Source organism: Salmo salar, chromosome ssa14 (assembly GCF_905237065.1).
Source record: "Salmo salar chromosome ssa14, Ssal_v3.1, whole genome shotgun sequence".
NCBI lineage: Eukaryota > Metazoa > Chordata > Actinopteri > Salmoniformes > Salmonidae > Salmo > Salmo salar.
Genome location: NC_059455.1, coordinates 18,319,236 through 18,332,888, shown reverse-complemented (window position 1 = coordinate 18,332,888; position 13,653 = coordinate 18,319,236). Strand labels below are relative to the sequence as shown.

The following is a 13,653-nucleotide window of genomic DNA, read 5'->3' as shown; positions in this document are numbered from 1 at the left end:
AAGGGGCCTAGCCCTAAGAAGATTTATTAAAGGCAATGCTCCCAAATACTAATTGAGTGTATGTAAACTTCTGACCCACTGGGAATGTGATGAAAGAAATGAAAACTGAAATAAATCCTTCTCTACTATTATTCTGAGCTTTCTCACATTCTTAAAATAAAGTGGTGATCCTAACTGACCTAAGACATGGAATTTGTATTAGGATTAAATGTTAGGAATTGTGAAAAACTATGTTTAAATGTATTTGGCTAAGGTGTATGTAAACTTTCGACTTCAACTGTATTCAACTGTATACCCCCCCCCCCCCACCCCCCCGACCATCCACTCAAGGACAAATTGTCCCACGGCTGAATGTAATTGTGGACCTCTGTCAATGTAAACCCTGTGACTGAGTTAGACAAAGACGTAATGTCACTGTGGTTTCAAAGTGCACCAGATGTTCAGATCTCTTTTTGTCTATCCTGCTTGAGGCTACAGCGCAGATATACACACACACATACTGTTAGCCGGCACACACACATTGAATACTCTCACACACTTTAGGCATGCCTATTGCACACACACACACACACACACACACACACACACACACACACACACACACACACACACACACACACACACACACACACACACACACACACACACACACACACACACACTGTATGTACTATTTTTCACAAGAATAGATTCTCACGTCTTCTATTTTATTTTATTAGGTATGGTTCAGCAACAGGAGAGCCAGGTGGAGGAAACAGGCAGGAGCCAATCAGCTAATGGCCTTTAATCACCTGATCCCTGGCGGTTTCCCACCTTCGGCCATGTCGAGCTTGCAGCCATATCAGCTGTCAGATACCCCCTACCCTCCCACCTCCATCTCACAAAGTGAGCACACCTTCACCTTCTACTTCTCTCTTTGATCTCATTCTATATCAACAAAGGTCATCTACAGATGTGATGTATTTGACTCAAGATCAATAGCCTAGCCCTAATCCATTCTCTCTCTCTCTCTCTCTCTCTCTCTCTCTCTCTCTCTCTCTCTCTCTCTCTCTCTCTCTCTCTCAGCAGTGTCAGAGCAGCACAGTACGGTCCACAGGCCTCAGCCTCTCCCCCCCACCTCGGTGCACCAGGGTGGGCTTGGCTCCTCAGTGGGGACCCAGGACGGGAGTTCGGCTTACTGCCTGTCCTCCGGACGCCACGGCTTCTCAGGCTACTCAGACAGCTTTGTGCCCCCCCCTGGCCACTCCAACCCAGTCAACCCCAGCATTAGCAACGGCCTCTCACCACAGGTCAGTCATTCAATGTCATGACTGTAGCTAGCAGCACAAACATAAGTGTTTTGCTCTGCAACATGTCGATTCCATAGTTTCAATTTGACATTTAGTATAGGTTTTATACCATCGGAATGGTAAACCCTGTTTAGGGGGTTTGTTCTTGATAACTTTCAGTAGATGTATTAGCTCGGTGACTGAGTGGATTTGACATCCATTTATCAGATGCATTCAATAGGGATGACTTGTGCTATGCAAATGTTTCATGAAGAGAGAGGAGACAGTAGAAGATGGAGGGAGTGTGAGAGAGGACGATAGTAAGAGGAAGAGTGGCAGATGGAAGATGACACAAATGAAAACGGAAAATACAATTATGGCCGATTACACAGTCATTAGAGTCCATAGCGGGTTCCGTACGCCGTGAGGGGGCCGTCCTAACAGGCGGAAAACGAGCTTTTAACCGCCACAAAGGGTGGCCAGGCCCCACGCAATGCACGCTGGGTCCTCGCCCCATGAGAGAGAGCACTTCTTCCTATTTCTGTGACAAGGGGAACCCTGAGGGTGTGTGTGTGTGTGTGTGTCTGCTTGTCATTTTCATCAGCAAATGACAGCAGGACAACACAACCTGGTGATCCGTGAAACCGTTTGGGAAATGGACAATAATTGACTACTTAAACTGAGAACAGCAGTAAAACACATTGGTTCCTTCACAACCTGGTGCTGACTAGCCACAAGCCACCACTTGAGTAGAGTCGACTTAATGCATGCAAACGGTCAGTAGATGCCTTCTTCTCTTCTAAGAGGACAAATCCATTCGATTACTTTTACTCTGCTTGGAGGCCAAAGGTGCTTCTCTCTCGTAGCTGTTTTTCACCATCAGCCTCCCTGAGAGGGTCTTTCCCTTCAGAGAGTGGCTATCTTAGCTTGCATATGGAAGCATACATGCACACGTCCACATGCACGATCAAACGCACACGTCTGGAATGTATGCATCCGTCCTGAATTGCAATTATGAAACGTTCCAGTGTGCTAATTGATTGGAATGAAGGAATCTATCCCTTAGTAATGCGGTGTGTAATTTATGCAAATGACTCACTTTGTTGACTAATTTGTTTTAATTCATGTATTCATCTGCAGTTTTTTTTTATGCATATTGGAATATGCTCATTTGCATTTCAGACTGGATGGAACTTTGAAATAATAAAAGAGATGGAATACGAATTAATACATTTTATGACATTTATAGTGAGTGGATAAAAACCTTTAAAAGTTTACAATTAGACATACCAAATAAACGCACACACAAAGATATCTAAACTCTGCAATGTCTACACAGAAAAGCCTCGATACTGCGGATTCCCACTGAGCACAGACGTCAGTTCAACATCTAGTTTTGGATTTACATTTGGTTGAGTTTTCAACTAATGTGAATTCAATGGGAAATCAACAAAATAATTGGTTGGGTAAAACAAAAAAAAACATTACGTTCCCTTACGTTGATGATTTTTTTCAAATCAAATCAGTTTCCCATGTTGATTCAACGTCATAACCTAGAATTTTTGGTTTGAAGTGACGTGGAAACCTAGTTGATTCAACCAGTTTTTGCCCAGTGGGTTGTTACAGTATATTGTTCTTTTGGGCTGTCTGATTGTTAAACCGTGCTGAATGACACTTCTTGGTGGTTTTGGAAGTAATTTGAGGCTTTAGTCCATGAAAAAACAATTCATGTGGTGTTTCTTTTGTAGCTCTGTGAATGGTTACCCTTTGGTTATATGGTGTTTGAATACATCATCACACTGAGTTAGCCCTATGTTATGAGTAGTTCGGTCTATGCTCTGAGTGGTAGTGCTTCGGTTGGTAGTAAAACATGAAGGTTTAGGGGACCAGTCTAGCCTGCCCCAGTGTATTGTGGGATATCTCCCTGGGGTGTGGTGTCTCAGACGTCTGGCTAGCTGATCCGGGGCATACCAGAGGAATCTGTTCTCACCAGTACAGCAAGCGGCCAGGCTTTGCACCCCGATGAGGCTTAATCCCCGGAACCACTGAGAAACAGAGACACCCCCGGGAACCGCCATGGGCTTCAATCACAGAGCAGAAAGGCTGGAGGAATACACACACTGGCTTAGACACACATACAGTGAGCTCCAAAAGTAATGGGACAATGACACATTTTTTGTTGTTTTGCCTCTGGACTCCAACACTTTCGATTTGAAAAGATACAATGACTCTGAGGTGAAAAGGTAGACTGTCAGCTTTCATTTGAAGGTATTTTCATCCATATCGGGTGAACCCTTCTACATGAATGTGGATGCTACCATGATTAAGGATAATCATGAATGAATCGTGAATAATGATGGGTGAGAAAGTTACAGATGCACAAATATCATGATATTTATGCCACTGTAACTTTCTCACTCATCATTATTCACAATTCATTCAGGACGATCCGTAATCATGGTAGCATCCACATTCATATAGAAGTGTTTAGAAACATATTCTATTCTTATTTACAATAAAAGTGACTCCAAAATGACACAACACATAATTTACCATTCATTTATATTGAGCACAACATAATCTGAAACACAACCAAAACAAACAGCAAATGCATCCAACAAATTTGTAGAGCCACAAGCTTGATGTAGTCATTGTGGCTATGAATATGGGACCAAATACTTAACTTTTTACTACTGTAATACATATATAAGTGAATTTATCATATTGCTTTTGGCCCCCACATTTAACTTTTTACTACTGTAATACATATATAAGTGAATTTATCATATTGCTTTTGGTCCCCTGAAATGGGGGGGCTATGTACAAAAAGTGCTGCAATTTCTAAATGGTTAATGGATGAAAATACCCTCAAATTATAGCTGACAGTCTGCACTTTAACCTCATAGTCACTGTATAATTATTAAAGTGCTGGAGTACAGAGCCAAAACAACAAAAAATGTTTCACTGTCTCAATACTTTTGGAGCGCTTGAACGTGAACACTGGCAAACATAGGCTGAGACACATTAGGACTTTCCCCAACAAAAAATATCTTGGTCGACCGAGACTTGTCTGTCCTTTCGACCAACCGATTTGATGAAAAAAAAATGTATGTGTATTTTTCCATATATGGACATTTTTTTGAATACGTTTGAATAAAATCAACTATATGCAGGCTACTGAGCTTGTCTGATGCTTTAAGCGCTGCGATTAAAAATGAAGACACACAAATTACTAAAGAGGGAGCCAGAGATCAATATAGCCTAACTGGAAGAAAGAAGCCTGCTCCCGACCCCCATCCTGCTGTTGACCATCGCAATGCCAAGAGTGTGCAAAACTGTCATCAAGGCAAAGGGCGGCTACTTTAAAGAATCTCAAATCTGAAATATATTTTGATTTGTTTAACACTTTTTTTGGCTATTACATGATTCCATACATGTTATTTCATAGTTTTGATGTCTTCACTATTATTCTACAATGTAGAAAATAGTAAAAATAAAGAAAAACCCTTGAAGGAGTAGGTGTGTCCAAACTTTTAACTGGTCATGTATATTTAAATGACAAGTAACTTCTATTGCCGTTGCCAATATGTAAAAATACAAATAAAAACATTGATAAAAATAAATATCCTATGAATCACATTGGCTATGCATGGCCTGTCTGCAAGGATCTTGAAACATTGTATCAACTACTATCTCTCTCTCTCTCTCTCTCTCTCTCTGTCTATATGTAATTTTTTCATTCTCTTCTGTCTCCCTTTGTCACTCTCATGCCTGTTTATCTCTACGTTCTCTCTCTCTCCCTCTCTCTCTCTGTCTCTCCACTCTCTTTTCTCTACCTCTCTGTCTCTCTCTCTCTTTCTCTCCTACTTTGAGAATCTCCACAGTGATGGTGATTGAAGACAATCAGAAATAGTATCAGATCCCCAAATGAGCACATTTATAGGCCTACATTTGCGCACAGGCCAGGCAGCCTTCTGTGCGTACACAGGTGCGTGTCCTTACTCAACATTGACAGGAGCGCTCCAAACGAAAGACAATGAATAAATTGACAGCTCGTAAATGGCATGAAATAAACCCAAACTTGTAGCCTAGGTTGTGCGCTCTGCAAACGACGTGTCCAATTCAACAATGACATCGGTAAGTCTGTAATACTAATATATTGACTGCATTAACAGAAAGGACCGTAACAAACAAACATTGTAGATGAGAAATGATGGTAATTATCGGTAAATGTACTACTGGTGATACTGGTGTGCCATCCCCGCGGTCTGATTAGTCCCCTCAGACAGGAGTGAATCAGACAGGTGTCTCCTGTGCCATAGTTGTTTTAATATAGAATTTGCCACTGCTTGACTAAAAAAAATCTGGGTCGAAAAACAGCCTATCGACCAAACAATTGACCGGTCGACTAAATGGGGTCAGCCCTAGTGCGCATACATAAACAGTCACAGACACACACACATGCACGCACACACACACACACACACACACACACACACACACACACACACACACACACACCAACATCCACACAGGGGTTTTTGATCAGATAACCGTATCAATTGGATTGTATACAGTTATCTTTCCTCTAATCCCGTATCTAACCTCAAATCGGAGGAAACATGGGTTAAATGCTCTCGCCATGACGGCAGTACAATATCCACATATAATAAGGATCTATACGTATTGTTTTCTACACTTTTCCCTGTGAACAGACCAACATTTGGGTTTTCCATTCAGAAAAAATCATTTCCATATACTTCCCCACCCACACATATACTCAAACACACACACACACACACACACACACACACACACACACACACACACACACACACACACACACACACACACACACACACACACACACACACACACACACACACACACACACACACACACACACACACACTGTAAGATGAATGGGATGTGTTGACCTCCATGTGTTTCCCATTTGTAGTCAGTCACACATCAGCATGTTCCTAAGACGCGTTAGGTTAGATTCCTCTGACAGAGCTCCTGTAAATTACATACTCTCAGACAGATAGTGTGTGTGTGTGGCTGTCCGGGCATATATGTGTGTGTGTGTGCGTGTGTGTGTCTGTGTGTGTGGCTGCCAGGTGGGGAAGCAACACGATTATCCTTCAATTATTCACCATTAGTTCAGCATTCTGCCATTTTCTCTGCCTCTTCTTAAAGTGTCTCTTTCGGTTTAGTTCTCACAGTATTGTCTCGCTTTCGCTCTCTCTCTCTCTGTATGTCACTCTTTCATTATCTTGTCTACCTTTGTCACTCTCATGCCTGTTTATCTCTACTTTCTCTCTCTCTCCCCCTCTCTCTGTCTATCTATCCACTCTCTTTTCTCTCTCTACCTCTCTGTCTCTCTCTCTCTTTCTCTTGCTGTATGTTTCTAACGGTCACTAACTCCACCTATTTTCCCCTCGTTTTGACGATATCTCGTCTCACACAAATTCTCATGCAGCTGTTCATGATGTATCACCAAGGAGACCCCTTAACCCCTAACAGAAAGTGCTAAACTTTGATTCTTCCAGTAATGTTTTACCAGCTTGGTGGGCCCCCCAACCAAATCTCGCTTAGGGTCCCCAAAAGGCAAGAGCTGACCTTACACACACACACACACACACACACACACACACACACACACACACACACACACACACACACACACACACACACACACACACACACACACACACACACACACTTATTGGTGATGTGTTAAAGAATCATACTCCTTGTTCCCACGTACCCTGTGGCCTTTCCATGTAGGCCCCATAAGGACACAGTGAATTTGGTCATCAAACGTGAAAGCTGGAGAGAGAGAAAGGGAAGGAGGGAGAAGACGGAGTGGGTGGGGGTGGGGTGGAAGGGAGAGGGAGAAAAAGAAGGATAGGTTATTCACGTCTGTTTTTCTCCTTTAGTATACTGTCCAAACACATAAACGGTCATTCATAAACTTTATCATACTGTTAAACACACCATCTGCTTTATCTAGTAGACATTGACGACGAAATGAATCAACAAGTTATTTACCATAGGTTTTGTATTGTGAATGTCTTTTTAATATGTTTATAAAATATAACATGTTTCATGAAAAATGTAAAAAGTGGTACTGTAAATTTAGCATAGTAAATAACCTCCATGAACAACCTTTTCGATTCCATTCCATAGGATACAGTAAAAACTCCACAGAGTAATTCTGAAAATGCTATCTAGCGGTGTAGTGGACCAGAACTGTGCGGTCCCGAACCGATCAGGGCTCCCCTGTCCGTCTGTCACTTAGGAAATGATGTAACAGGAACCATGTGTCTGGGTGAACACAGTATAATGTGTCTCATATGGTCACAACCAGGAGAGGAGAGGAAAGAAGGAGAGGAGAGGAAAGAAGGAGAGGAAAGAAGGAGAGGAAAGAAGGAGAAGAGATGAGATGAGAGGAGAGGAGAGGAAAGAAGGAGAGTAAAGAAGGAGAGGAGAGGAGAGGAAGGAAGGAGAGGAGAGGAGAGGAGAGGAAAGAAGGAGAGTAAAGAAGGAGAGGAGAGGAAAGAAGGAGAGGAGAGGTTATTCTAGAAACGATATATAATATAACAGAACCAAGTTACATAGTCATGATCAGTAAGAATGAACAGGGTTACAGTTGTCTGCCAATGGAGAGTAGGTATACAAGTAAAGTTGAAGGCTCATAAGATGTTGTGTGATTTTTACATAAATGATTTTATTTTTTATCGATAGTCGGATGTACACTATGTTACAGGACCCTATAAGGTATTTTTTAACAGCCTTCAAAGAATGTCAGAAATTCAATGTGTCTTCACAAATATATTCTTGGAAAATCCATCTAATGTTTCCCGAGACTGAGTTGGAAGACGTTTTCTCTGATGCGAACTGACATATATATTTTAGGCCTGGTGAGGATTAGTAACACAACTTTACTGCTGTAGTAAATTCACCAGTCAATCCCTGTTGCTTTCCTCCATCTTGAACTCTCCTCTCGTCCTCTTTGACACAGTAAGCATCCCTAATCTGTACTGTGTGACTCTGTACATACCCCAACTCGTGATATGAGCGCTCAAATTGAACCTTCATGTATATGTCGTATTGACATCAATGCATGAGCTATACAAAAGTATGTTATGTGTGTAAAATAATGTTGCATGAGCAAAAGTATGTGTTACGTGTGCAAAAGATACAGTACATGCTATTTGTACGTTTGTCTTCATGGATTAAGCCATGTAAGGGCTGTATTTACAGTTGAAGTCGGAAGTTTACATACACTTAGGTTGGAGTCATTGAAACTCGTTTTTCAACCACTCCACAAATTTCTTGTTAACAAACTATAGTTTTGGCAAGTCGGTTAGGACATCTACTTTGTGCATGACACAAGTAATTTTTTCAACAATTGTTTACAGACAGATTTACAGACAGGGTCAGAAGTTTACATACACTAAGTTGACTGTGCCTTTAAGCAGCTTGGAAAATTCCAGAAAATGATGTCATGGCTTCAGAAGCTTCTGATGGGCTAATTGACATCATTTGAGTGAATTGGAGGTGTACCTGTGGATGTATTTGACATCATGGGAAAATCAAAATAAATCAGCCAAGACCTCAGAAAAAGAATTGTAGACCTCCACAAGTCTGGTTTATCCTTGGGAGCCATTTCCAAACGCCTGAAGGTACCACGTTCATCTGTACAAAAAATAGTATGCAAGTATAAACACCATGGGACCACGCAGCCGTCATACCGCTCAGGAAGGAGACGTGTTCTGTCTCCTAGAGATGAATGTACTTTGGCGTGAAAAGTGCAAATCAATCCCAGAAAAACAGCAAAGGACCATGTGAAGATGCTGGAGGAAACCGGTACAAAAGTATCTATATCCACAGTAAAACCAGTCCTATATCAACATAACCTGAAAGGCCGCTCAGCAAGGAAGAAGCCACTGCTCCAAAACCGCCACAAAAAAGCCAGACTACGGTTTGCAACTGAACATGGGGACAAAGATTGTACTTTTTGGAGAAATGTCCTCTGGTCTGATGAAAGAAAAAATAGAACTGTTTGGCCATAATGACCATTGTTATATTTGGAGGAAAAAGGGGGAGGCTTGCAAGCCGAAGAACACCATCCCAACCGTGAAGCACGGGGGTGCTTTGCTGCAGGAGGGACTGGTGCACTTCACAAATATATTCCTGGAAAATCCATCTAATGTTTCCCGAGACTCAGTTGGAAGACGTTTTCTCTGATGCGAACTGACATATATATTTTAGGCCTGGTGAGGATTAGTAACACAACTTTACTGCTGTAGTAAATTCACCAGTCAATCCCTGTTGCTTTCCTCCATCTTGAACTGGCCATAATGGCCATAATGACCATTGTTATATTTGGAGGAAAAAGGGGGAGGCTTGCAAGCCGAAGAACACCATCCCAACCGTGAAGCACGGGGGTGGCAGCATCATGTTGTGGGGGTGCTTTGCTGCAGGAGGGACTGGTGCACTTCACAAAATAGATGGCATCAGGAGGATGGAAAATTATGTGGATATATTGAAGCAACATCTCAAGACATCAGTTAGGAAGTTAAAGCTTGGTTGCAAATGGTCTTCCAAATGGACAATGACCCCAAGCATACTTCCAAAGTCGTGGCAAAATGGCTTAAGGACAACAAAGACAAGGAAATGGAGTAGCCATCACAAAGCCCTGACCTCAATCCTATAGAAAATTTGTGGGCAGAACTGAAAAAGCTTGTGCGAGCAAGGAGACCTACAAACCTGACTCAGGTCCACCAGCTCTGTCAGGAGGAATGGGCCAAAATTCACCCAACTTATTTTGGGAAGCTTGTGGAAGGCTACCCAAAATGTTTGACCCAAGTTAAACAATTTAAAGGCAATGCTACCAAATACTAATTGAGTGTATGTAAACTTCTGACCCACTGGGAATGTGATAAAATAAATAAAAGCTGAAATAAATCATTCTCTACTATTATTCTGACATTTCACATTCTTAAAATAAAGTGGTGATCCTAACTGACCTAAGACAGGGAATTTTTATGAGGATTAAATGTCAGGAATTGTGAAGAACTGAGTTTAAATGTATTTGGCTAAGGTGTATGTAAACTTTCGACTTCAACTGTATCTATTCATTTGTTTGTGAACAAATGAGACTTGCGTAACCTGTATGAGAAAAAGTATTCTGTTAAATTTTATTCTACTCTATTCTTTGTGTCTACTACATTCTATGATACTCTACTCTATTCCACCGTATCCCACCACAATCCATTCCATTCTAACCTCTCTCCTCTCCTCTGTCTCTCCAGGTGATGGGGCTGTTGAACCCGGGAGGAGTGCCCCACCAGCCCAGCCACCAGAGTGACTTTGCCCTCTCTCCCCTGACCGGTGGGATGGAGCCCGGGGGTGGCATGGCGGCCAGCTGCCACGGTTCCCAGCGGGGCCTGGAGGGTCTGCCAGGCCTGACCAGCATGCCCACCCTGCCCAACTCCCAGTCCTACTGCCCGCCCACCTACAGTTCCCCAGCCTACGCTATGGACCACCACCCCTCATACCAATACGGACAGTATGGACAGAGCAAGGTGGGTCATGGGAGTTTTATGTGTAATGATATTGTAGCCATGTGATTGTTGGCAATGTTTTTTTTTAAGTATTTGTGTATTATATAGTTATTTATATCCCTTTTTTGTTTGAATGCATTGATTGTAAGTTATTCTGGAAAAAAATTCTGCTTAAATGCCTGTATAAAAGACACATTAGATTAGCATTAGAGGTATACTAACTCCATTCATTTCTATATACCGGTATATAGTCTCCTATGATTAAAGACCATACTCAAGGTTTAGATTTTCAGAATCATAACCCACGTTAATTGCAAAGGCCAACATGATGAGTGAGCCTCTTGAATCACGCTCTCAAATCAGGCTGTGACATTACATGTATGTCAGAGGCACGGCTAGTAGTCCAGAGGGCACTTCGGTTTACATTACTATTACCTTCAAGCACTTACCCACGCCATATATCCACGTGGCCCGATACAGAGGTATGTCAGTAGGGCCTCCCCCATAACCATCAGCCTGTGACCTTTCACGACCCGTGTGATGAGCTGGACCACCAAACCCTCCGCTCACTCACCTAGCCATGTAATGACCCCTGGGTAACAAAGATACCTCCCCAAATCAAATGAGCGGCTTCCCCAAAACATGTTTGACAGGCGGGGGGGAGGGGGGAGGGGGGTAGTAGAGTTAGTGGAGTGGGGGTGAGGTACACTGCCATATGTTGAGTAGTGTATACTGGCCCATCAGTGGCGGCATCTTGATGTCATTAATTTGGCGAGGTCCGGGCTTGGGACCTCGCAGGGGTAGGGGGTTGGTAAGAGAGGGGTGGATGGAAGGTGGGTTTGAGAGGGGGTCTTTTTAACAGGGAGCGAAATGGCCTCTGGCAGGCGGGGATTAGAACCATGTGTTTCTGTGCAGGTCAGATGCAGTCTGAGTTGTTGTTGATCACTGGAGCAGAGCCACAGCCAGGACCAACGCAGCAAGGGCAGGCTCACTCTAACTCTCCCCCAGTACAGTATAGCCCAGCCACAGGGGAAAACCCCAGATCTGCCTCACACTCCTTGCCTCTCTTTAACTCCCTCAACCCCTCCCTTCTCTCCACCTCTCACTGCTCTCATCCCTCTCACCCACTATTTACCTTCTTACTCATCAGGCATGATGTTTCCCTGACACAGGAGGTAGAGAGTGACATGAAAACCAATGGAGAACAGTTCCAACCCTTCCTCTCTCTCTCTCTCCTTTTCTCTCAGGTGCCTTTCATTATCTGAAGCCCCACCATGGCCAGGAGGGGATGAGATCTCTGGTCAACCCGACAGTCAACTCTGGAGCACTCCCCCTTCCTCTCTTCTTCCCCCCTCCGCCTTCTCCCCACCCAGCCCCTGAGGAAAACGGACAACCCAGAGAGATGGAGGGAGGGGGGTTGTTTTGGGGATTCGGGGATGTGGGGGGGGGGGTTGACGCAATGGGATAATCAGGACCAAAGGGGAAGCCCTCTCTAGTTACCTGGCACTCGCCCCGCTCGCGCTTCACATCATGCTCCGAAAACCAAGCACGCCTCGCTCTCCATGCTTGACGAGAAAAATAAATGGAGAGAAGGAGAAGAAGAGGATAAAAAAAGGAGTGAATAAAACCCCAACAAAAAACTACATTCACTCATTCAACACTCTGCGTTTGATTTGTAATAAGTGGCAGAGAGTGGGAGAGGACTTGGTGAACAGTTTTCCTTCCATGGATGTGCTTTCAGGGTATATTGTGATGATGGGAGGAAAATAAGGTTTTAGGGCACAATCCTGAGGCATAATGATGATGTATGGACCTGCAATAGGCACACCGCTCACTCACCCACAATGCTCTATGTAAGACACTAACAATGTCTTAGGAAAATACTGCACGCTGAGACTTTGTATTAGTTGATATGATTTGGGGAAATGAAATGTGTTCTATCAGGAGAAGAAAAACTGCCATCAATTTGATTTGTAAAAGTGACTCTAAGCATATGTACTGTAGGTCTGGACAGTGACGGTCTGGACAGTCTTTCACCCAACTAGGATGATAGAGAGAGAAATATACTGTAGTAGATGGAAGCTGCTGCAACCCAAAGAAGTGCAATACATTCAAACCTCAGATGAAATGAATTGACACATCCCTGTATAACAATCTCCTCCATTAACTGACTACATCCTTTTTGTAATCCATATTGTTTTGAGCAAAAACAAAGGTAGCTGGGTTGCACTGATCACTTTGAAGCAAAAATCATCCTAACACAAGATCTGTGCACGTACAGGTAGCTTGGACTTTTGCATAAATCTTGCGTTGATTTCAATGGGAGATTTGAGTAGAAATCGGAGTAGGACCAGGGCCTGTATAAATTGAATCTGGGACCAGGGACTGTATTCAGAAAGTATCTCAGAGTAGGAGTACTGATCTAGGATCAGGTCCCTCCTGTCCTTATAATCATATTAGTTATGATCCAAATGGCAAAACAGCATTCCTACTCTGATACACTTTGTGAATACAGGCCCAGGCTACCAGTCACAGTCCAATCAAGTGTAAATTGGACCTGATAAAACATACCACTCTCATTCATTTAGTATTTATTCAGTCCACCTCTTCTCTGTTAGTATCCCTGATCATAGCATTCAGTTGTGTGGAAATCAAACATTTATTTTTCTGCCTTGTTTCTTTTGTATACATATATCATTTTCATTTATGACTGCATAAAATGATTTGTGTTTTAATATGTCTTGTGTCAAATGCAGCACTATTTACTATTTATAATAAAATATATAAAAATGTGTACAGGCTGAAGTGTT

At 42.7% G+C, this 13,653-nt stretch overlaps 1 protein-coding gene across 4 annotated transcripts in view; it reads left to right on the top strand.

Annotated features, from left to right (window-relative positions):
- The window catches only part of LOC106568846 (paired box protein Pax-3), a 35,510-nt gene extending 23,244 nt beyond the window's left edge, over positions 1-12,266 (top strand). The window contains exons 6-9 of one of the 4 annotated variants that reach the window (XM_045694012.1): positions 720-885; positions 1,069-1,289; positions 10,592-10,864; positions 12,091-12,266. In XM_045694012.1, coding sequence (XP_045549968.1) covers positions 720-885; positions 1,069-1,289; positions 10,592-10,864; positions 12,091-12,108 — 678 coding nt within the window. In that variant the 3' untranslated portion in view covers positions 12,109-12,266. Of the gene's footprint in view, positions 1-719; positions 886-1,065; positions 1,290-10,591; positions 10,865-12,090 lie in introns of all 4 variants that reach the window. The other 3 variants (XM_014139573.2, XM_014139572.2, XM_014139571.2) reach the window with 3 other exon arrangements.
- Positions 12,267-13,653: the final 1,387 nt, after the last annotated feature.